The following is a 24848-nucleotide window of genomic DNA, read 5'->3' on the forward strand; positions in this document are numbered from 1 at the left end:
TAATTGTAATAGAAATACATGCAACAATTCAAAAGATTGTTGTGCAGACTTATATAAAGAGAAAGAATACTGTTCACCTCTTCCTTTCCTATGCGGTCAGTGTTAGCTTGTTGAAATGTGGCCTCCATAGTTTTCTGTTTATATAAAATCCTAGTAACAGGCTTATGTATTTCTGGTACTTAAGAACATGGACTCCAGTGCTAGATTTCCTGGGTTTGAATGAAGGATCCACTTACCACCTATGTGACTTAAGCAAGTAACAAATTCTCTGGCCATCGAGTTTTTTGTTTTGTTTTTTGGTCTTGCGCATTTTTAAAATTGGGATAGTGATAGTACGTACCTCATAGGTCTATTGTCAGGATTAAATAATGTATGTAAAGCGCTTATAATGATGCCTGCAACCTAGTAAGCACTATATTGTCGTCACTACTACTAAAATTGCTAGTACTACTATTGTTAGTAACCTCGTCCATACAAAGGTGGGTTTTTGTCCTACATATTATAGCAATTTGAAATTTTCACTTCAGATATATCTAGGACATTCTTCTAGGTAGAAGAAAAATAGGTTTAACGCTGTTCTTTATGAAAGCCTCGTGGTATTCTATAATACAGATTATCATGCTTTTCTCAAGCATTCTCCTTCTCAAAGCTTGTCTTGCCACACTCAGAGCCTTGCTATCAGACTAAGGAACAAGGAAAACCGGCAGAGAGAAGGGCGCTCAGGTGGTTCCACCCAAACCCCACGCACCTCAGGCCACCCGTCAAGCCCAGGAACCAGGTGGGAGACTCAGCAGGAAAAGCACCCCTCTTCTCCCTTGTCCCCTACTTTTCAAATCTCCAGGCCACCTGTCCATCCCTTTGTCACTTCTCTACAGATACTTCTTCTCCCATGAACTAGCTCGGAGTACAACTAGTGAGGCAGAACTGCGAGTTCCCTGCTCTGGGTGTGTCTGGAGTATCAGCGCTGGGGGCAGCATGGCAGTCGTTCACAGCGTGTGTATGGGTGGCCGCCTGGGGGCTGTGCCCCAGGGTCTCAAGTTCGGTGCCATGGCCTATCCGGGGGTTACATGGAAGTTGGGTAGCCGTGACTTTGGGTTAGTGATCCTGTACCCACGGGAGTCAAAAATGGTTCTAGAGAATATTGTTTGCCATCTTATCTATCTCCCTGTCTAGATTTTCACTTATCTATCTCCATTTGCAGTTTTGCTGGGCAGTGACCATCCTTGTGCGTATATCTTTAATACTGCTGTTCTTATTTTGTAAGAAAGGTTATCAGTAGGCCTGCTCATCTTAAGATGGGCACACCTTTGAAACTGAGTTGCCACTGTCAGATTGCTTTCAGATTCTCAGTCCTTCTAACAGATCGTGCTAGTGTTTCCACAGCCTTGGGGCATTGGACATTATTATCTTTACCTTTCTCTCCTCCTCTTCCTCTTTCTTTTTTGCCCCCTTCTTTCTGGACAATCTTAGGGGCAACGTACATTGTATTTAAATTGCCTGATTAGTGATATTGAACCTATTTGCATAGATTTATTAAGTTTCCTTTTCTGTGAATATTTTCTCTCAGAAAGGTAGGATTTCAGTGGCCTGAAAGATGTGGGAGAGGGAACAGGAATAAAGAGAACGGAAAGAGAATCTAAAATGAAAGCAGGGCATGTCCAGGAAGGCCAAGTATCCTGGAAGCTGCAAGAGATATGCTGGAAAGTAAGAAGCAGGCAGCCCTGGGGGCCTTAAACCCCAAGAGGAAGCTCAGATTTTCCCCGGGGGGCAAAGGCGAAGCTCTGGGGGGTTCTTTTCTGGGAAATAACACAATCAGTGGCTGTAGAAGAATAAAGGCGAGAACAGATGCTGGTGACTTAGAAGCCGGGTCCATTTAGTCCAGGAATGAATCGCTGAGGACCCAAACTAGGTTAATGGCAGTGCGATTGGAAACCGTGAAGGACGAACGACACTGTGACCAGCTGGACATGGATCAGAAGAGAGAAGGGACACAACTGTGACTCCTTGCCGTTTGCTGTCCTGGCTGTTTGTGGACCCCAGGAGGAGCCAGGGACGTGACAGATTCTTATTAACCAACTGTTTGCTGATTGTATCTTCTCAGTAGTTCTCTGGGGTGGAGGTTACCCTCTTTAACAACTAGGGACCTCGAGCTTATGTTTTTACCCAAGAGGAGCTAACTTGGAGGGAAAAGAATAAATTTAAGACTTTTCAGTTTCAGAGACAGTTACAAATGGCAGAGTGTGCTTTTAATAGGGGTCTTGAGTTTATGGCTTATGTCAGGACCAGGGCCTTTGCATCTGTGGCCTGGGGAAGGCACAGGGAAGGCCTCTGCCAAGGGCCCGTAGAAATCCTTGAGAACTAAACAATCATCAGTATTAGTACTGGCTCCACAATATGAAACCTGTAAAATCGAGAGTCGACAAATGCTTAATCCAGTGTTGGTAAAATCTAACATGAAGTTAGATTTGTTTTCACTTTACAATAATTCCCTATTTTGCACATACTTAAATAGCTTATTCGTAACCAAGTAATTTTAAGCAAAGATATATATGTAATAATTGAACACGTGTATGTGTCTACATATCTATAGATCCATATATAATACGTAATGGAAAGGCACTTAGCCTATGCTATTCCTTTAATCTTCAGAACAGTCCTATGTGGTAGATAGTATTATCCCTACTTAATGAACGAGGAAGCTAAGTTCAGCCTAACTGCAGAGCCTAAGCTCGTAATTGCTGTGCCGTAGTACCTTGAGTGAGCATATTCTTTCACAGGGAAAAAAGCAGTAAGGGCCAGAGATAAACACCTAAAGAATATCTGCATGTTCAGAAGAGGGAAGAGAAGGATAGGAATGAAGCGGTTTGAGAGGTTACACATGATGAGGTTGGCTCAGGCCGTAAGGTTGGAGGTGGTAATAGCCTCAAGGACCAGGAGAGCAGCACTGTCCAGACCCACCGAGTGGTCAGTGAGGCCTGGATGTCCTGACTATTCAACACGTCTGTCCTTGAGGGAAGTGCTTCAGTGAAGTGCATATGGAGGAGTTCAGGCTGCAGAGAGACCTTGAGCAGGGAGCTTGTGGTGAAGAAGCAGAGGGGTTTTGTGAGTACGCATCCACAGACATACACACCTTTCTCTGCTATGTCCAGGTGCAAGTAAGAATCCGCCGTAAGTTCATAAATTGTTACCTCTGCTTCTGATTGTCTGGGACCTGGACTCAAGCCAGAGGACTTCTGCTTTCCTCTTACCCAGCCTATGACTGTGACCAGAGAACCCTCTATGAGGACCCAGACTTTTCAGACTGAAATTCTGGCCCCAAACTGAGATTAATACGATCAGTGTGGAAGCCAAATGGGGAGGAGTGGGGGTGGGGAGATAGCATGCTACACCACTGCGTTGGTTTCCACTGGTTACCGCAGCAAAGTACCACAAACTGGGTAGCTTACAACAACAGAAATGTATTCTCTAACACAACGGCCGCCAGCCTTTTTGGCACCAGGGACCAGTTTCGTGGAAGACAATTTTTCCACGGACGGGCGGCGGCGGGGGGGGGGGGGGGGGGGGGGCAGGGGGGCGGGGATGGTTCAGGCGGTAATGCAAGAGATGGGGAGCGATGGGGAGCGGCAGATGCAGCTTCACCCGCCGCTCACCTCTGCTGTGCGGCTCAGTTCCTTACAGGCTGCAGACCAGTAGCGATCCGCGGCCCAGGGGTTGGGGACCCCTGCTCTAACAGTTCTGGAGGCTTAGAAGTTTGAAATCCAAGTGTTGACAGGTTTGGTTCTTTCTGGAAGTTCTGAAGGAGAGTCTGTTCCATGCCTCTCTCCTACCTTCTGGTGTGTACCAGCAATCTTTGGCATTCCTTGGCTCATAGAGACATCACCCCAGTCTCTGCCCACATGTTCTCGTAGCCTGTGTGTCTCTCCCCTGTGTACCTGTGTCTGTGTCCAAATATCCTCTTCTTACAAGGACACTAGTCATTAGATTAGAGCCCACTCAAATCCAGTATGACCACACCTTAACTTGATTACATCTGCAAAGACCTATTTCCAAATAAGATCACACTCACAGGCGCCGGGAATTAGTACTTAAATATACGTCTTTGGAGACTCAATTCTGCCCGAATTCTTCACTTCTGTTTGCTTCCTTATGTGATGCAAAATGTCGAGCTTGTTTAGTCTGACCATGAGAATGTTAGCTGACAGCGCACAACAGGGTCTCCTGGATTGGAGACACTGAGGGCCCTGAAGAGTGCTCGAGTCAGTTCACAGTGTCGGTCTCATCTGCTTAATGGGAAGAATTGCCCCAGCTACTGGAGGAGTGAACTCTTGGCTTGTTTGTTTATCCATTCTTCACCAGGCTGAGTCTTTGCTTTCCTCTCTGCAGAAGCCGATCCAGCCATGGCGACTCCGTCTGCTGCCTTTGAGGCCCTTATGAATGGAGTGACAAGCTGGGATGTCCCCGAAGATGCCATCCCATGTGAACTGCTTCTAATTGGAGAGGCCTCCTTCCCGGTGATGGTGAATGACATGGGCCAGGTCCTCATTGCTGCCTCTTCCTATGGCCGAGGCCGCCTGGTGGTGGTGTCCCACGAGGACTACTTGGTGGAGGCCCAGCTCACTCCTTTCCTCCTCAATGCAGTGGGTTGGCTTTGCTCTTCCCCTGGGGCTTCTGTTGGTGTACACCCATCCCTGGCACCTCTGGCCAAAATCCTTGAGGGCTCTGGCGTAGAGGCAAAGGTTGAACCAGAAGTGAAAGACTCCCTGGGGGTTTACTGTATTGATGCCTACAATGAAACCATGACTGAAAAGTTGGTCAAGTTCATGAAACGTGGAGGGGGCTTGCTAATCGGAGGCCAAGCCTGGGACTGGGCCAACCAGGGCGACGATGAAAGGGTTCTGTTCACGTTCCCTGGGAACCTTGTGACCAGCGTGGCCGGCGTGTACTTCACCGACAATAAAGGGGACACGAGTTTCTTTAAAGTCTCTAAGAAGATGCCCAAGATCCCAGTCTTAGTTAGGTGAGTGCATCACCCCAGTGGGGAGCTGGTCCCAGGTTAAAAAGCAGAAGGTGGTTCTTGTCTTCAGGCTACTCCCAGGCTAACAGAAGAGAATTTGGCACTCAACGTGGACTCGCCATAAATCAACCAGAGTATTAAAATACCCTGAGGGGCAGGAGGGGCAGGATCCCTGTTGCCTCCTCAGACCAGATCACTTAGCTCTTTGAGGGGAGAAACATCTTAGTGACCATTATGTCCCCCGGCATCTTGTTTAGTAAAATATATTGCTGAATCCCAGGGTTCACATGACTAATCCAGGAAGGTGACAGGTGAAGGTTGCCTGCAACTGAAGTGTAAGGCAAAGGAAGACGGACACGAGGGGTCCAGTAAGACAAAGTCTAGAGAGCTGTGCGAAAGGTTTTGCAATGTCCAGCCAGATAGGGTTAGGATGGAAGTAAAAACTAGAGGATTTAGAAGTTGAGATACCAGAAAGATGGCATAAGTTCTATGTGCTAGGTCTTAAATCTAGGAGTCAGAGATGATTTTTATCTCTGGAAGCAAAAGACCTGCTGATGGAGGATGAAGGAGGCAGCTGATGGGTTCCAAGACAGGCTACACAGAAAGTTCTTTGAGGGCCTTGCCCAGCCTGTTCCCTTCACATTGTGCTCCAGCACCTCATATGGTGCTGAACATGGAGCAGGTTAGTAGGTGCTCAGTAAACATGTGTTGGATGGATGAAGAGAGAGGTGAGAAGCTGGAGTAGTCCCAGAAGTAGAAAAATCACACGAGGCCACACCTTATATTGTGCATGAAAACTCTCAGCATCCTTGGAGCAAAGAGCATTGGTATTTCTGTCCGGTGGGAGCAGAACGAGGTAGACTGAGTGAGGACGGTACACCAGGGTAGTACAGAGACTTAGGGAATGAGCTGTGGCCTCTCCTTGGCATGGAACTCCTGGAACACCCCACACAGCTCCATTCTCATATGTGCAATGAGGAAAGAGCTGTTCAGAGGCACAGGGATTGATCAGATTGCTCAAACTTCAGCTTACTAGTGATCTTCATTCTAAGGACCAGGAAGGTAAAACTTGGGCGTAATTCTATTTCTTAACAACGTAATCCCCTTTAGTTGCCTTAAAAGATGTTTTTCGCTATCAAAATCATACCTCTTTTTTCTTTGGCTATGCCTGTATCATCTCTCATCATCACTGAATCTGAATTTTTTGCCTTTTGGTTAAATCGTGTGTGTGTGTGTATGTGCATGCGTGCACGTGGGAAATCAACTTGAAGGCTAACGCAGGAGGAAAAATCAGACTTAATAAGGGACGTGCATAGAACCTCCTGTGGAGATTATGGGTTATTAGCGTCGGTTATTCACTAGGTAAGACGTCACTGCAACGCTTGACTCCGTGCTTGTGCAGGTAGGTATATCATAGAATTACTTACATGTTATGAGGGTCATTTTTTGACTTGTGGATGGATTCAAGATGGCAGCAATGATTTCCTAAGTTAATTGGCTGAGAAGAAATGAAGAGAAGGAAAAGGTACAAGAGAATATATGTCTGTGTGTGTGTGTCACATATATACATTTCTTAACTTATCTACATTAAGAAATACCTATGGGGCTTCCCTGGTGGCGCAGTGGTTGGGAGTCCGCCTGCCGATGCAGGGGACGTGGGTTCGTGCCCCAGTCCGGGAAGATCCCACATGCCGCGGAGGCGGCTGGGCCCGTGAGCCATGGCCGCTAAGCCTGCGCGTTCAGAGCCTGTGCGCCGCAAAAAAAAAAAAAAAAAAAAAAAAAAAGGAAATACCTATGCATAGGTTGAGATGAGTAGGGAAAAACAGAAAAGAAAAACCTCTCCTCCTCACCCCAGTTTCCTTAATATTAGCTCTCAAGCACCCAGTATGTGTGTTCCATCCCTCCCTCCTTCCCTCTCCCTTGCTCATCCCTTATTTCCTTCCTTCTACAAAGTAATATATTCACAGAGTTCAAAAAATCAAAACAATGCTGAAAGGTCAGCATCAACCTATCTTTCTCCCACCTCCTGTTGTGGTCGTTACCAAACTATACATTTATCCAAATTCATTAATTATAAACCTAAATTGTGTGAATTTTACTTTATGTAAATTAAATCTCAACCTTTGAAAATATATTTGTTAAAATAGGACTTTAAAAAATAAATAATCTGAGATATAATCAGATTCATGTATAAGGATTGCAATTCAGCATTATTTGTTATTGGGAAGAGTAGAAATTATAGAACACTATACAATGGATTATTAACTAACCATTAAACATATTATGTTTCCAAGAATATTTAAGGACAAGGGAAAGCTCTTTGGGGATACTATTAAGTGAAATAAAATAGGATACTAATGGTGGTTCAATATGTTCCCAGTTTTGTTAAAAAAAAATATAGCTATATGTAGAAAATATTACATAAGAAGAAAGCCCCGAATGTGAGTAATAGGTAGATCTCTTGACTGTGGGATACTGAGAGATGATTTTCAGGTATAAACTTTAATTTTCAAACTTCCTATCAAATTTTTTAAGAAGGCATATATTTCATTACCTTGCTTCACATGCAATTCAGAAATCACATTTAAAATCTTCCACATCTTTATGACACACAAATGCTTTTTTATTTAATAAGCAGAAAATATTTTTAAAATTCTAACTCGTTAATAGATCACTTTTTTTCCACTTTCCTTTCTAATATTTCTGAAACATGCACACACACATGCATGTGCAGTGTTGCCAATACAGTTGACCCTTGAACAACTTGAGGGTTTGGGTCATCCCTCTACACAGTTGAAAATCTACGTATAACATACAGTCAGCCCCCTGTATCTTCGGTTCCATATCCTTAGATTCAACCAACTGCGAAACGTGCAGTACTGTGGTATTTAGTATTGAAAAAAAAAAAACCTGTGTAGAAGTGGACCTGCACAGTTCAAACCTATGTTGTTCAAGGGTCAACTGTACTTTTGAATTATGATTTTTCTTCATTGGATACTCTTTTAGATTACCTTTTCAACATTGCTGGATCTCTTTTTTTATTTTCATTTTAAAATTATTAAATCATAAACCCACAATACAACTCTCTTTTCACCTTTGCACATTATTTTCCCCACTCATTCATAATTTTGCTCCCTTGTCATCTTAGTATACATACTATTTTGAATTCTGCTCATAAACTTTTTCATTCTATGTAATCTTTAAAATTATACTTGATTCATTTTATGCAAATGCCAGTGTATATACCTCATTTATTTAATCATTTGCCTACTGTTGAAGATTTGGATCTTTCTTTAGTGTTCTTGTAATTATGTAATACTGTATAACATTATCATCAACGCATTTTCAGCAATACTAGACACCAACATGCTTCTATTAGAATTCAAGAAGGAAGATTATTTCCATCACAGGCTGTCAGGTTCACATTGAAAGTCCCTGTGGGTTTAGTTACTCTGCCCAAATATCTTATTTATTTTTAAACCCATATTTGAACATGTGAGAGTGAATTAAGATAGCTTTAACCTTGCTACTTGTGCATTTCTTACTAAATTAAATTCTAAAGAAGATATTAGGATGAACCTTCCAAGAATAAACTGTCCACAGGTCTTATCAAGATGAATCAAATTTTTATCAGAAGAAGTTACTAATTTTATGATGGAAAAATAAAACCCTAAATAATAAAACCAGATGATCTACTTAGCCTGGTGAGAATACCTGCAGATATCAGGACACAAGTCTCATAGGCACTGCCCTCACTTCCTGCCTGGAAAGCACCATGATCTGCACTTAGAGCACTGGCACCATGTTGTCTCTGTGGCCACACTGCCTGTACTCTGTTCCCTGAACAATTTCTAATCTTCCGTCCGCTTATCCTCAGAGGTCTCCACTGTATCTCCAGATCTGAGGGCAATGGCTATTGTACTTTAAATGCAGAACCAGTCCCACCTTCTTTCTATTAAGTATTTCATTTGAACAAACACTGGATCCATTGTCATAAACACAGCCTCATTTCAAGACTCTAGATTCTAGTAAGAGATTTCATATCTACTGGGAAAAGCACAGATTTTAGTGGAGGCCAAATTTAATAAGTTCCCAAGCTCTGTCTGGTGCTTGCTCTAAAACCTTGAGCCACAAGTAAGCCTCATCTCTAAAGCAGGATTAACAATGACTACCTTTAAGGGTGGTTGTGAGGATTAAATGAATTAAGAAACATGTTCAAAGTACCTAAAACACGTTAATTATTTTGACATCACCCTTCAGGCTGTGGTAATGTAAGCGTATGAGGTCATGAATATCATTTCCAAACACTGAAAATTACTTGGCAGCCATCATTATGCTGCTTTGCCCCAAGTCATGTATGTTTCTCCAGTTGTATAAGCTATTGATTTTTTTTTTTTTTTTTTTTTTTTGGCTGTATGCGGGCCTCTCACTGTTGTGGCCTCTCCCGTTGCGGAGCACAGGCTCCCGACGCGCAGGCTCAGCAGCCATGGCTCACAGACCCAGCCGCTCCACGGCATGTGGGATCTTCCCAGACCGGGGCACGAACCCGTGTCCCCCGCATCGGCAGGCGGACTCTCAACCACTGCGCCACCAGGGAAGCCCAGCTATTGATATTTTAACTGGTATTTTTCCTACTTCATCCACCAAACTGAGGCAGCAGCATCATGATGGATTGCCATGTTTTACCCTCTTTCTACATTTAACAAAACAGGGACTAGACACTGAATTGGCTTTACCGATAAAGGGACTTGATGCTGATTAAACATATCATTAGATAACCGATCTGAGGGAGGTTTGGGGAGAATCAACCACAATAGTTTAATCTGTTTTATGGCTAAGAAGGCCCTTGTCTCATTTCAACACAAATCTCAGGCTTCTGTTAGAGTTCTAGTTCTATGTGTGTTCATTCATCCATTCATTTAGCCAGCAATTTATTCGGTATATGCTATGTCTCAGGCTTTATTTCTTATTTCAAAAAAATGATTTCCAAAGATCTGAGAATTAGAAGAGCAGAAACGTCTCCAATAACCAGGCCTGGAGGAAGTCACAAATACCAAGTAACTGTTGTAGGAAGAGGGCTTGTGATATCAAGGTTCGGTAGAACCTGGAAACCTGGGCTTGCTGCCAGCAACTGCACGCCGTGACCTTAGCGTGTGCTTTCAACTCTCTTTCTCCCTCTAAATGGGAAGTGCTGGAGTAGAAGGTCCTTGCCCTCATTTCAGCCATTACTCCATTGAGACTGGTTTTCAGTCTTCAGTAATCCCTGTATATTCACGGTCATCAGAGATGCAGAGAAAAGCATGTCGAACAGTGGTCATGCTCTGAAATGTCCACATGCTCCAAACTCCTTGGCTTGAAAACACCCCTGTGAAACCTGAATTGGCAAACGTTATCTAAATTGATGCCGTATGCCGTATGTATATATATACACACACATATATAAATGTATATAGACATCTCTACTTCAATTTGAAAGATGGCCAAGGGATATTATATAGAAAAGTCTTTGAATTTCAGATTATGAAGATTTCAGGATTTTGAAAATTGACTACTTCAAATAAGCCGAAATGCAACAAGAGAACTGCCAAATTCCTGAAGATAATCAGCGTGTATGTGACTCCCCAAGTTTGGAAAACAAAAATACCTGAACAGATGTTAATAAGCTTATTTGTAACAAGGAGCCACAAGTCTTTGGAGGTCATTGCTAGGATAGATAGAATGCTAACTGCAGGTGTTGGTCAGGGTCATGGCCCTGCGAGATGGGGTGAGCATACCTACCTAACTCTGAGCGTCTTACTACAGTCCTAGCCATGTATAGTAGAATTGTATTAACTGGTTCTCACAAAATAAATTAGAAGTTTTTAGAGAGTGAATTCAAGTGGGAAGATATGCCACTTTAGAAGAGAAATTGCTAAGTCACGATTCAGTTTTCTTTTCCTTTTTATGCACATTTTCCTTTTTTCAATTTCAAAATAATATGCTTACAGGAAAAAAGAGAAATAGTCCCAAAGTATACAAAGTAAAAAGTGAAAGATCTTCGTCCTCCACCTCTGCCTCTTACTAATTCTTCCCAGAGGTAATCACTGCTTACGGTTTGGACTGTATCTTTTTTGATGCTGACGCTACATGAACTCTTTCAGAAAATAAGAGGAGAGGAAAGTTTTTGTAACTTATTAAAACATTATTTCTCTGATGCTAAAACCAGAAAAAGACATTGCAAGACAAGAAAACTACAGAACAATGTCCCTCATGAACATAGATACAAAAATTCTTAATAAAATATTGTAAGTAGACTGCAATATATAAAAAGGATACTACATCATGACCAAGTAAGGCTTATTCTAGGAATGCTTGGCTGGTTTAACATTCAAATATCAAATTAATTATTCTGTTAATACAGAATAAATGAGAAAAACCATATATATTCAATAGATGTACACAGACCAAAAAAAACCTTTGACAAAATTCAGTGTCAAATCATGACAAAATTTCAGCTAACTAGAAATAAAAGGGAACTTCTTCAGTGTGATGAGTCCTCTTTGAAAAACCTATAGCTAAGAACATACTTAATGGTGAAATACCCTGAGATTGAGAACAAGGCAAGGAAGGATAGCTGTTTTCACAAATGACGATTAATCCCTGTTCTTTTGTTTTCTTGATCTTCTCTTTCACACATGTGCAGTTACAGACTCTTCTGTTCTCTTGGGTTTCTGATCAATCTGATTTCATTTGATTTATATTTCCTATAAATTCCTCCTGTCCCAGCTTGCTGATTGCACCCTTCTTGAAATATAGTGAATGTAGTGCTATCATGATTTTATTGTCTTTTTTTAATAACTTTTGTTTCATTTCAGAACAGAGAGGGAAAAGAAAAGTAAAAATCCAATTCAAGTTTTTTATGAAACATTTATCTCCCCCTGCATATAAGCCATGGCTCTCAGAAATAACAGACAGGTCTCTGACGATGCTTCCGACTCAGCAGGGAGCATCTAGGGTCCTGCTAGTGACGCAGTGTCTGGGTCTTAACTTTGCACATTCAGTATTGCTCATCTTGTCGTAACAGGCTAATGTACAAACCTTGATACCAACGTAAATCACCTCTTCACTGACTACACTTGTAAAACAATTAATTGCATGAAATTTATGAACAGAACTCGTGATAAGAACTAAAACACAAAGCACCAAGCTAATCTCCCCGTGCTATGCTGCTGCTGCTTCCCACCAGCCAACTATTTTACATACTATTTTACATTTTTTATGTCGATGCTACTCTCACTTCACCCCAGCTTCCCCATCCCACTCCAAGCCCTCAAGTCCATTCTCTACATCTGTGTCACTATTCCTGTCCTGCCCCTAGGTTTTTCATAACCTTTTTTTTTTTTTTTAGATTCCATATATATGCGTTAGCATACGGTATTTGTTTTTCTCTTTCTGACTTACTTCAGTCTGTATGACAGACTCTAGGTCCATCCACCTCACTACAAGTAACTCAGTTTCGTTTCTTTTTATGGCTGAGTAATATTACATTGTATATATGTGCCACACCTTCAATAAAGATCTATTAAAAAAAAGAACTAAAACATTTTCTATTTAATTTTGTATGCATAAAGTACTTAAATTTAAAAATGAATGTTTTTTGCTTTAGAATCAGCAAATTAAAGATATACTAGGATGTTGCTAGAGAAATATAAATGTCACAAAAAAATAGAAGATTTTGGTTTTCCTGGCCAGTGACTTCTTTCTTTAGGCAGATGATCCTGGGAAGTACTATTATTATCACAAGGTTGTTTGGTAAATTTGGAATCAGGGCACGAACAGCTAGTTGAATGATTTTAATGGCTAGTGCTTCAAGGAGGTGGAGAGTCATCTTGTAGGGTGATACCTTTATCTTCAGGAAAGGTATGTACCTGCTAAGAGGACTATAGTTTCCCCATCAGTTAATTACAGCTCTGCCAACCACAGAGAGTACAACACAAATACTGTAAATTTTTCAGTGTTTCCTTACAACGTCCTCTGACCATACGGTTGCCAGAGATTTACCTAACGAGAGTGACTTAACCAGCTCTGGGACCTCAAGCTTAGAGATCACTCTACCTCTTACCCCCTCATAATCCCACTACCTGGGGCTTCCCCCATTTTGGGGGTTATAGGTGTCCTGATAGTCTTATAGGAGTTTGTTACCCTTAGATAGGAACAGGTGGTGATGAGAAAAACCTTATAGCACAGATGTGTATCACCCCTGTTGAGCCGGCAACGAATGTGTGGGATTCTGGGTGTAGGCAGTCAATCCTCTTGGGTTCACGTAACAGGAGGGTCCCACTAGAGTTGAGGCCGGTCAGCTCCCTGCCCCACCTTTTGAGATAATAGTGATTCTTCACTAACGCCACTGACTGACTCAGCTCTCTGTTGCCTTTATTTGTAGAAAATTCGATGCATGAAATTATAAACAAGCCTCCTTATAAGGATGAAACCATGATTTTCCATTCAGTTCTTTGTATAGTGTTTCAAAGGCTGAAACCAACACTTAAACCCAGTATATTTAAGATACGGTATTGGGTACACCCAGCAGGACTTCTTTCGAGATTTCCTTTGGAGGGTTTGCACACAAAGAGCAGAATTAATGCCGAGTGCCTCTGTCTTCCCTCCAACAAGTCTCCATACCCAGTGAGGCCGGGTCTGCCCACTTTGTTCTCCCAGTTCCCGTGTAAGAGCTAAAAATGGTATTAGTAAGTCTGACACTTGCTATGTGCTGGGTGCTGTTCTGAGCGCTTTGTAATAGAGAACACGTGTGTCTTTTGCAGTTGTGAAGACGATCTCTCCGAGGACAGAGATGAACTCCTGCACGGGATTTCTGAGCTGGACATCAGCAACTCGGACTGTTTCCCGTCCCAGCTGCTAGTGCACGGGGCTTTAGCCTTTCCCCTGGGGCTAGATTCCTACCATGGCTGTGTCATAGCGGCTGCCCGCTACGGCCGGGGCCGGGTGGTCGTGACTGGCCACAAGGTCCTTTTCACCGTTGGTAAACTGGGCCCCTTTCTGCTCAATGCTGTGCGTTGGCTGGACGCGGGCCGCAGAGGCAAGGTCGTGGTGCAGACAGAACTGAGGACTCTGAGTGGGCTGCTTGCAGTGGGGGGCATAGACAGCAGCATTGAGCCCAATCTGACCAGCGATGCCAGTGTCTATTGCTTTGAGCCCGTGAGTGATGTGGGGGTCAAGGAGCTGCAGGAGTTTGTAGCAGAGGGCGGGGGCCTGTTTGTTGGAGCCCAAGCCTGGTGGTGGGCCTTCAAGAACCCAGGAGTATCCCCTTTGGCTCGGTTCCCAGGAAACCTCCTCCTCAACCCCTTTGGCATTAGCATCACCAGCCAAAGCCTCAACCCTGGGCCCTTTCGTACTCCTAAGGCAGGGATAAGGACCTATCACTTCCGTTCCACCCTGGCCGAGTTCCAGGTTATAATGGGCAGGAAGAGAGGGAACGTGGAGAAGGGCTGGTTGGCAAAGCTGGGACCGGATGGCGCAGCCTTCCTGCAGATCCCCGCAGAGGAGATCCCTGCCTACATGTCGGTGCATCGGCTCCTGAGGAAGCTGCTGAGTCGCTATCGGCTCCCAGTAGCGACCCGAGAGAACCCTGTCATCAACGACTGCTGCAGGGGTGCTATGCTCTCCCTGGCCACTGGGCTGGCCCACTCTGGAAGCGACCTCTCTCTGTTAGTCCCAGAAATTGAGGATATGTACAGCAGCCCCTACCTGCGCCCCTCGGAATCTCCTATCACTGTTGAGGTCAACTGCAACAATCCAGGTAAGGAATGAGGGGTGGGAGCCTGGCGGGTGGGAACTGGAGGGCAATGGGTCGTGATGACTTCAGCAGCTCAGCTCCAGATCTGATCACCCCCAGGAGGCCATCTCCGTCCTCTGCCGTGCACTCTCAAGGAGATGGGGGTTGAGGTTTTCGGTGATGTTTGGAAGAGTAGAGCCAGGGCGGCACGGAGGCAGGAAGATGTGCAGAGCTCGTGAAGGGACTCTGGAAGCTGGGTGGCGATGGGATCACGGAGGAAGGGTAACGTCTACTCTTCCTTTGCTTTTGGCAGGCACCAGGTATTGCTGGATGAGCACCGGGCTCTACATACCCGGGAGGCAAATTATAGAGGTCTCGCTGCCTGAAGCCGCTGCCTCTGCTGACCTGAAGGTAAGGCATGCCCCATCTCACCACGTAACGTGGAACCCAAATACGGAAGCCAGATGCTCTTGCTTTCATAGTGGGCATCTTACCTGACCTTCCTACAAAACCAGCTGGCACTAAGGGCATGTACTTCTACCCCCTTAGTTGCTTAGGATGGAGCAGCTAAGGTGCAGAACAGCTAACTGATTGATTGAAATGTATGGATTTGATACATTTCAGCGCCCAGGACTCAAACCTAACCAGCCTCTGGCTCAAGTTTTGTGCTTTTAACTTATGTCATAGAGTGGGGAATAAGAAAGGTACCAGATGGCTGGTGCCGTAGCACACAGTCCAATAAATCTTACTCCACGTTCCACCCCGTGTACATTTCACATCAAAGCATGAGGTCCTTCTGACTCCAGCTTCTTCCCTGTGACACCATACACTGTTCCTAGCTTGCCCGGTCCGCGTCAGCTCTGTCACTTTCACATGCACACACGGTATTCACAACGTTAAGCTGCCGTCCTGCTCCATCCCCCTTGTGGGCCATCGTGATGGTTAGCGTCTGTTTTGTGCCTGTATCTGTCCTGGAACTTGTTTAGCATAAACCCGGGAGAGCAGTCCCAGGATGCCTCTGAGGACAGGGGTGACTCCACTGGCGCAGGAATAGGGGCCTGGGAGAACAGGTGGAACTGAATCAATCTTCCACATCAGCCGGTCACGTTTTCTCCCACTGGGCCTCTCAGGTCAAAAGGCAGGATCCCCTCTGCCCCTTCCCAGAGCCAGAATCACCACGGGGGAATAGGCAGCCCAGGATTCTGGCTGTTACAGAGACAGCAAGGGACTCTGTGTGGGAGTCGCCCACCTCAGAATTAGCATCTGGGCCACACCTGGTGCCCCTGCATCAGCGTCTCAGCGTGACCCTTTGTGGAGCTGTTTGACCCGCCCCGAGAGTGAATTTACACGATCTGGTCCATACGACCTTGAGGGATGATACAATTTCATGGGTTTAGCGCACAGGGCTTATAAATGGTGGGATGCCTGGACTCGCCTAGGCTCATGGCCCCGTGACCCTTCCTGTCCCCATGTCCTGGGCGCTCTCCCCTTTGGCTCGTGCATGCCCCAGGGTCACTAGGTGGAGGATCTCTCTGCTCCAGGTGCAGATTGGCTGCCACACCGATGACCTGACCAGGGCCAGCAAGCTGTTCCGAGGCCCCCTTGTGATTAACCGCTGCTGCCTGGACAAGCCCACGAAGTCGATAACCTGCCTCTGGGGGGGCCTCCTGTACATCATTGTGCCGCAGGGCAGCAAGCTGGGCTCCGTGCCTGTCACGGTTAAGGGGGCTGTGCATGCTCCCTACTACAGGCTAGGTGAGTGGACGCCCTGGAGCGAGCCCGAGGGACAGGGAGAGCTGGGGGTGAGGAGGTCATCTGGGGCTGCCTGGTATGGGAAGAGGGCGATTCGGATTGGTGGAGGGAAGGGAGGGAAGCTTCCTTACAGTCAGCTTTGAGGCTGAGGGGATAAAGACCAAACTGTATCCCATCCATGGGACCTTTGTAGAAGGAGGATAGAGCAGGTATGTGGCTGTTCATGGCATTGGTATTCTCCTGCTGGGGTTCAAGTTGAACGTGTTAATGTCAGGGATTTGGGGAAACAAGTTTCAAGCGCTGTGGCCTGTCTTCCAGGGGAGACATCCCAGGAGGAATGGAAGAGGCGTATCCAGGAGAATCCAGGTCCCTGGGGAGAGCTGGCTACAGACAACATCATCTTGACGGTGCCAACCGCAAACCTTCGCACTCTGGAGAACCCTGAGCCGCTGCTACGCCTCTGGGACGAGGTGATGCAGGCCGTGGCCCGGCTAGGGGCTGAGCCTTTCCCCCTGCGTCTGCCTCAGAGGATCGTTGCCGACGTGCAGATCTCAGTCGGTAGGTGCCTGGGGCGAACCTCTCTGCATGCTGCCCCCACTTAGGGCCTTCCTTCTTGCAACAGCCATGCAGTGGGCAGCCAGGAGGGTAGAAATGTTCTTATGGCAAGGCATATAAAATGTAATCCTTGCTATTTAAATGGAAAGGGAAAAAATGCGTCAAAAAAAAAAAAAAAAGACTCGCTGTGTCCCCCAACAAAACACTGGAAACTACCTAAGTGCCCACTTAGGAATGGTTATGGAATGGTTCAGTAATGTATTGTGTATACCTTCAGTGGACATTAAGGAAGACATTTAAAGTGATATTTTGATGGCATAAGGAAATATGATGAGCTTATATGACACATAAAAAGCAGGCCGTAGAACTATATGTACACAGTATGTTAAAATATGTAACAGTTTTAGTCAAGAGATGTTATCAAACAGTTGGACTGGTGCAGAAAATACATGCTGGGTTTTCACAGACTTCCATCAGGGGACTTCAAGGAGTGGATAAAACCGACCGAGGGCCTCTTCCTAGGTCACAGGTGTTGGGAGAAAGCACTGAATAAAGAGATCTTTGCCAGCAGGTCAAGAGGCCTGAAAAATGAAGGGTGTATAGAAATTAAAGAACCAAGGAAATGTCTCTGGACCTTAGTTTTCTTGGCTTATGTAGATGATCACTATAAGGTAGTGTCGACGTGGGCAATTCCATGTCTAAAGAATGAGAACCACAAGTTCTTAATTTTGAGAAAAGAGTATAATGATGGGTTCACACAGACAGAGCACTCTCAGAGAAACAGAAAAATTGAATAGTAACACGAACGGCGATCTGTAACCTGCCTCGGCTCCCATAGCCAGTCAGAGCAGCGATGAAAGCATTATTACAAAATGAGAGCGTAAGGAGGAAGGCCCGGGAGGCTCTGGGTTTTGCCTTTCTGAGCATTACAGGGTTCTGGAAGTCATGGGGTCAGCGGGGACTGGGTGTTTTGGGAGATACAACAGAGAGAATAATTTTGTTAGATGGGTGGGGAGCGCTCTAACCTTCTTTTCCCCCTCCTGCATTTCCCAGGCTGGATGCACGCAGGCTACCCCATCATGTGTCACCTGGAGTCGGTGCAGGAGCTCATCAGTGAGAAACTCATCAGAACCAAGGGGCTGTGGGGCCCTGTGCACGAGCTGGGCCGCAACCAGCAGCGGCAGGAGTGGGAGTTCCCCCCGCACACCACCGAGGCCACCTGCAACCTGTGGTGTGTCTATGTGCACGAGACGGTCCTGGGCATCCCTCGAGGACGAGCCAATATTGCTCTGTGGCCCCCAGTTCGGGAGAAGAGAGTCAGAATCTACCTGGGCAAGGGTCCCAATGTGAAAAACTGGAACGCATGGACGGCCCTGGAAACGTACTTACAGGTGCTGGGCCAGTGTGGGCGGTGGTGGGAGCCCCGCAGTGGGGACCCTGAGCAGATGGTAGCGTGGTGCCCGGGGGACCTCCCGCTGACCCGCCTCCCACACCAGGTTGGGGAGGTCCTGACAGCGCCCAGGTGTGAAGGTGCTGGTTGAGGATGCTTCTCAGGGCATCACTTTGCATGGCCCTAAGGTGGACTTAATTGCCTCAGCCCCGCCCTTCACCCCAGGACTCTGAAGAGATTTTTGAGAGTAGACAGAAAGCACTGAGAAAGGTTAAAAATTGGTAGAGGCAAATGTGATGCTACAAATATAGTTGCTGTCACTGGCTTTAAACCTAGACATACCTGAGACAGAAGCCAAACTGTGCTGTTCAAATAGCTCCCTAAAGCTGAACACACCCCGACGCGTGTGCGCGCGCGTGCACACACACACACACACACGCACACGCACACACAATATGTGGGAAAGGAGCTGTTTTTTCCCTAGGTGAGTAAACCGTCTTCTTATTATGACCTGGCTGTGCCTCGGTTTCCACCTTATAAGCAAGCCAGGTTTCCTCACTGAACTGGACATGGGGGTGGCCTTTGCCTTTTAGTTATCACACAACACCCCAGTTCCAGTCCCCCAGTCCCTGGATTAGTTCCCAGCTCACTGTGGAGAGTTTCATCACCTTGGATTCTGGAACTCAGTCTCAGGCCAGCCACACTCTATTCTGGCCCTTCCACCTGCTGGAGTTCTCACTGCAGATCCCCTCCGCCACAAGAATGACGATGACACTGCTAGGAGACTGCTTTAACCTTGTCATCGGGACAGAAGTTCCTCCTCTGTGAAATCAAGTTGAGGTTGGAACTGCTTCCCTGGTGGCGCAGTGGTTAAGAATCCATGTGCCAATGCAGGGGACACGGGTTCGAGCCCTGGTCCGGGAAGATCCCGCATGCCACAGAGCAACTAAGCCCGTGCACCGCAACTACGGAGCCCGCGCTCCACAACAAGAGAAGCCACCGCAATGAGAAGCCCTCACACCACAGCAAAGAGTAGCCCCCGCTTGCCGCAACTAGAGAAAGCCTGCACACAGCAACAGAGACCGAGCACAGCCAAAAATAAACAAATTAACATGGGCTGTTTCCAACAGCCTCGGGACGGCTGCCTTTTCCCAAAATTATGCCTTACTCTTAATTCTAGCTACCTAGACTATACATTGTCTTCTGCTTCTACTGGACTCACCTTTTTTCCCAAAGGCCGTTTTTGGTCGCCTTGCAAATTGACATAGACCTACAGTTAGTGTGGATTATGTCAGGATACGGCTGGGAGTTCCCTAATTGTTGGGGTTTAACTTTGCAACTATGAAAAACAGTGGATTTTTTCACTTCAACCAATTTTAAATCCTCGTGTAATATCCTGTGACTACTTTCATGGTCTAGTGAGATAGGTGAATAATGATATTGGTAGTAAATCCTACAGTTTTCACCACAGCTGTCTTGAGTGTCTGCTTTGTGTTGAGCCCTGTGCCGGCTCAGAGGCCCTTCTCGTCATCAGAACATGAGAGTAGCACGTGAGGCTGGCAGGTAAAACAGCAGAGGGTCAGTGATAGACATGAAACTGGTGTTTAAGGGGTGAAACGCGTTAACTCATTTAGAGTGTTTGTTGGGTCTCCTGTAGATCAGATGTCTCATCCTCCTCCTTCCTTCTCTTTCCAGCTCCAGGAGGCCTTTGGGTGGGAGCCGTTCATCCGTCTCTTCACTGAGTATAGGAACCAGACCAACTTGCCCACAGACAATGTCGACAAAATGAATCTGTGGGTGAAGATGTTCTCCCACCAAGTGCAGAAGAACCTGGCTCCGTTCTTTGAGGCCTGGGCCTGGCCGATCCAGAAGGAAGTGGCAACCAGCCTGGCCTATCTGCCTGAGTGGAAGGAAAATATTATGAAATTGTACCTCCTCACACAGATGTAAGGAGTGCCCAGCGAGGTGGCAGGTAGAGAGGTTTGGGGAGTTAGGCAGAGATGGGGATTCACTCCTCGACCTCTGTCTCTTAGGTTCTAGCCTTGCCCTCCCAAGCTCACTGCCCCTAGATCTTAGTCATATCTCTGGGGAGTGGGTTCAGAACATAGAAAAAAGTGGAATCATAATCCCTCAGGAGCAAAGCCTTCTGTTTATGAGCTCATTCCTCTGCTCTCAGCCAGCAGATGCCCTCCTGACCCTGTGCTGGGCCAGTGCTGAGAGCTTTGGCCCCTGCTCCTATGCCAGCCCTTGGTTCACCATCGTGGGCCATAGCCCAGAGGGTGGCTCTCACCCTGAGGACTCCCTGGGCTTTTATTTTGATCATTTCCCCAAAAACCTGACCATAGAACCCAAATGAAATACTAATTTACCATGATATTCAGACAGCTCCCTGATGACTCATATATTTTATGTCTTAGGTAGTTTTCCAAAAGCTGTCTGGTGTATTATGAAGAGCCCATAACTAGGGTTAGCTCTTGGGAAAGTCGTTTTATCTCTGAACTCCCATTTCTTTGTGTGTAAGGTGAGGGTAAAGATCCCTGCCTCACAGGGTTGTGGGTGAAGACAGACCGGTCATTCTGAGGAGTGTGGATACTGGGCATGCACTCTAAGGGGTGGTTTTATTTCATGATGGTCCACAGAGTAGTGAGTTTCCTACTCCCCATTCTCTTCCCACAGCCCAGGGGTTAAGGTCATCATCTCTCACAGTTGACTTACCACATCCAAGTTCTGGTTCTTTCACCAGTTAGACTCTGGGCAAGCTCCTGAACTTCTCTGTGACTCAATTTCCTCATCTATGAAATGGGATCTATTTCATAGGACTATTGTGAGGATTAAATTTTAGTGCCTCTAAAAGTGACAGTACCTGGCATTTAGGAGGTACTGAGAAATTGTCAGCTGCCACTGTTACTGTCAAATTAACTCAGTATCATTTTAGATCAGGACTGCACTTTCAGATGGCATTTACAGATGCAGTGAATTAACCCTATCCCATCCTACACTTTTATACGCTGACTCTGAAAGGATTCTGGTATATTGCCCTATGATCTAAAGGAAGGTCTCTATATTTATAGTGGGGTTTAAAAGCTGCTTGGGGTTTGGTCTCCTTCTTCAATTCCATCTTTCAGGTAAAATCCCTTCTTTGATTAAGAGTGGAAGTCGCTTGAAAACCAGAACAATTCCATGAGGATGTTCATCCTTAGCAAACAAGGAGCATCCGGCTGAGTGATGGTGTTTATATTTCCGCAGTGACACAGATTCCTGTCGCTGTTTGGCAGATAAAGTCCATGCACAAATAGAACCTTTACACTGGAACAAGATAACTGGATGCAACTGACCCAAATTTCATTTAATTACAGTACATTCAGAGATTTTTAACTTTTCTTCCAGTCTTATTCAGAACCTCCCAATTCTTCGTAGTTTCAGCTAGAGTTGGGGCTCCAGGATTAATGCTGTGTACATCCAGCCAGTTTTCCTTTAGCTCACTTCTTTTGATTTAGTTGCTTTAATGCACTGTTTTATTTGCTTAATTGGGAATTGGATGGATGCACAGACAATAAGATTTGACCTAGACAATGTTTTTCTTTCGATTCTTTTATTGTGTCATTTCTTAATACTAGAATTATTTTCCCTTATTTCATGAGTATCTATCATCCAGGTACTTCAAACATAGATGTTAAATATTCATTCAGCATTGAAAATAATTGCTATCAATTAGTGGGTTGTTGAGTATGTGCCAAGTATATAGACTGTTTCATTTAATCTTCACAGTAACCTATGGAATGGAAACTGAACAGCTCCCATTTTTCAAATGAGTGAACTGAATTTTATGGAGATTGGGTAAATTGCCTAAGCCTTTACTGGTAATAAGTGATAGATCTGGGATCTGAACCCAGGCATTCTGAATACAAATGAGTTGTAGTAACTACAGTGCTTTGAACAAGCAAATAAATGAGTATATGAAGAAATGAACCAGCAAACAGAAGGAACTTTATGTCCCTCCTCGCCAGCAATTTGGCTGTTTTTACTTAGCTCTCATCCAATTTTATCAGAACAGAAAGTCCTTTTGTTTACCCCGAATGCCAGTTCAAAGGAAGACTTTGAGGCTGGCTCCTGAGGTGCTCCCAATGGACAGTGCTGGGATGGTCCCTTTAGTACGGTCCCAGTCATCTGGGTTCCGGGATCTTCGGGTTTCAGTCCTTATCTCCAGGGCACCATGAAAGCATTCTACTAGCTTATTGGATTTTGAACGATGGGCTATTTTGGTAAAGTGTCTGACTCCCAAAAGTCTCAGACACTGTATGTTTTCAGAAAGGAAATTAGATCCTCAGTCGTTTAGAACAATTTTTATACCCATTCTTGCCCTCCTTAGTCCATTTTCAGCAGTACAGCCCCGGGGACCTTTTAAAAATATCAAGTTATCCATGTCACTCCCCTGTCTAAAAGCTTCCAATGGGACTTTGAATTTAAGATGATGAACTGAACATGTAAGTTTACTTCCCTCCCTCCCCAGGCCCCACTGAAACCGAAGTCAAGAAATGTAAAAGAGAATTGACACATCTCAGCAAAGAAAACTGAAGGAATTTGGTTATAAGTGAAGAAGATCTCAACACATTTCTGGAAGAGAGAAAGTGGAAGAAGTGATAATGAAAGAGTGCAGCTCCTTTCAGACGGAATATAAGCTGATCTGAACATGTAACCCCAAAGAGATTTGGGCACCTGAAAAGTCTGTCTACTGAAGAATTATGTCAGTTGTGAAATTGAACCCCATCTCATTCTACCCCAACCTTTGCACAGAATACAGGCAACCTACCACTGGTTTCTGTTAAGTCTGTTGTTGTTGTTGTTTATTGTTGTTGTTTGTGTAAAGGAATCGAATAAACTGCTTGAGGAAAGGTAGGAGTTGGTGCTCCAAAATAAATTTCTCTTTTGGGGAGAAAAGTGAGCCCCTAGCAGTTAGTTCTCTACAGATGGCTGAGATCCCTACTCAAGTAACCAAGTGATTTTAGTCACAGAAAGGCTTACTGGAGAAGCAGACAGACCACACAATGGCAGAGAGAACCCACGGCAACTCCTATAAAAACAGTTATACTGATTCTTCAATGCAAATGGTCAGCTGGGAATTCCCAGACATTGAGCCTTACGGGTAGGGGTTGGGGGAGGGACCAGGGGAGCAGCATGTGAGAAAAATAAACAATCAGGAGATTTGAAAAATATAACAGACTCTAGGGGCAACAGTTAACATGGAAGAAAATGACTTAAATATCTTCGGAGACATCTAAGGTGCATTTGTAAGATAAAAACAGGATGCTACAAAGAAAGGGAAAACGCTGAAAATAAGAGGAGCCCTTAAATTGAAATAGGACTGCCAAAAATATTTAGTAGACAGGCTGTAAAATAAGCTTGAGGGAATCTCCCTAGATATAGAGCAAAAAGAAATAGAAAATATAAAGAGAGAAAAGAGACACAGACAATATCTAACTGTTATGAGTTTCTGGAAGAGAGAACACAGGAAATGTTGTGAAGAAAAGAAAATTGAACAGAAATAAGTCTCCAAATTGAGAGGACCCTATACAACCTACATCTAGACATAATCTTGTGAAATTTTGGATATATATTAAGGATAGAGCGAAGATACTGAAAGTGCCAAGAGAAAAAAATAAAATTAGGTCATCATAATTAGCTCAACTAAAAAGGGATGAGAACTAGACTGGGAGCCGATTTTTCATCATCAACACAATGCTAGAAGCCAATAGAGAAGTGTCTTCACACATGGAAAATCTTTGTACCCAGAATTCCATAGCAAGCCAAACTGTCAAGAGTCAAGTCGAAAGGAATTTTCCAACATGCGAGTTTTCAGAAAGTCTACCCTCTTAGCACCTGGAAAGGAAGTTCTCTCTCACCTACTGAGGAAGTTCTCCGGCAAAATGAGAATGAAAATCGGGAAAGAGAAAGAAATGGAATCCAGAAAACAGTGGACCTCACCCAGGATGGCTGACTCCAGAGTGACAGTTATCCAATAGGATAGCTCACTCCAGAGTGACCATTATCCAATAGGATAGCTCACTCCAGAGTGACAGTTATCCAACAAGAAGGCTCACTCCAGAGTGACAGTTATCCAATAGGATGGCTCACTCCAGAGTGACAGTTATCCAATAGGAAGGCTCACTCCAGAGTGACAGTTATCCAACAAGAAGGCTCACTCCAGAGTGACAGGTATCCAATAGGATGGCTCACTCTAGAGTGACAGTTACCCAAGAGCCCCATTTCAGATGAGAGTACACAGTCTCAGGCTCTCTGGGGAGAATATGCATTCTGTGCCATAGATATCCTTGAGAAGCTGGAATGTTTGAGAATGTGGAGGAGAT

At 45.0% G+C, this 24848-nt stretch overlaps 1 protein-coding gene across 4 annotated transcripts in view; it reads left to right on the top strand.

The window, feature by feature from the left end:
• TCAF1 (TRPM8 channel associated factor 1) overlaps nt 1-24575 on the top strand; it is a 45439-nt gene extending 20864 nt beyond the window's left edge. For 3 of the 4 annotated variants that reach the window (XM_030854083.2, XM_030854084.2, XM_030854082.2), the window contains exons 2-9: nt 4384-5017; nt 13816-14810; nt 15100-15197; nt 16328-16541; nt 16857-17096; nt 18147-18484; nt 20179-20429; nt 22994-24575. In XM_030854083.2, coding sequence (XP_030709943.2) covers nt 4398-5017; nt 13816-14810; nt 15100-15197; nt 16328-16541; nt 16857-17096; nt 18147-18484; nt 20179-20429; nt 22994-23003 — 2766 coding nt within the window. In that variant the 5' untranslated portion in view covers nt 4384-4397 and the 3' untranslated portion in view covers nt 23004-24575. Of the gene's footprint in view, nt 1-4383; nt 5018-13815; nt 14811-15099; nt 15198-16327; nt 16542-16856; nt 17097-18146; nt 18485-20178; nt 20456-22993 lie in introns of all 4 variants that reach the window. The other variant, XM_060305189.1, reaches the window with a different exon arrangement.
• The last annotated feature ends 273 nt before the right edge of the window (nt 24576-24848 follow it).

The sequence above is a fragment of the Globicephala melas genome, chromosome 9 (assembly GCF_963455315.2).
Source record: "Globicephala melas chromosome 9, mGloMel1.2, whole genome shotgun sequence".
Taxonomy (NCBI): Eukaryota; Metazoa; Chordata; class Mammalia; order Artiodactyla; family Delphinidae; genus Globicephala; species Globicephala melas.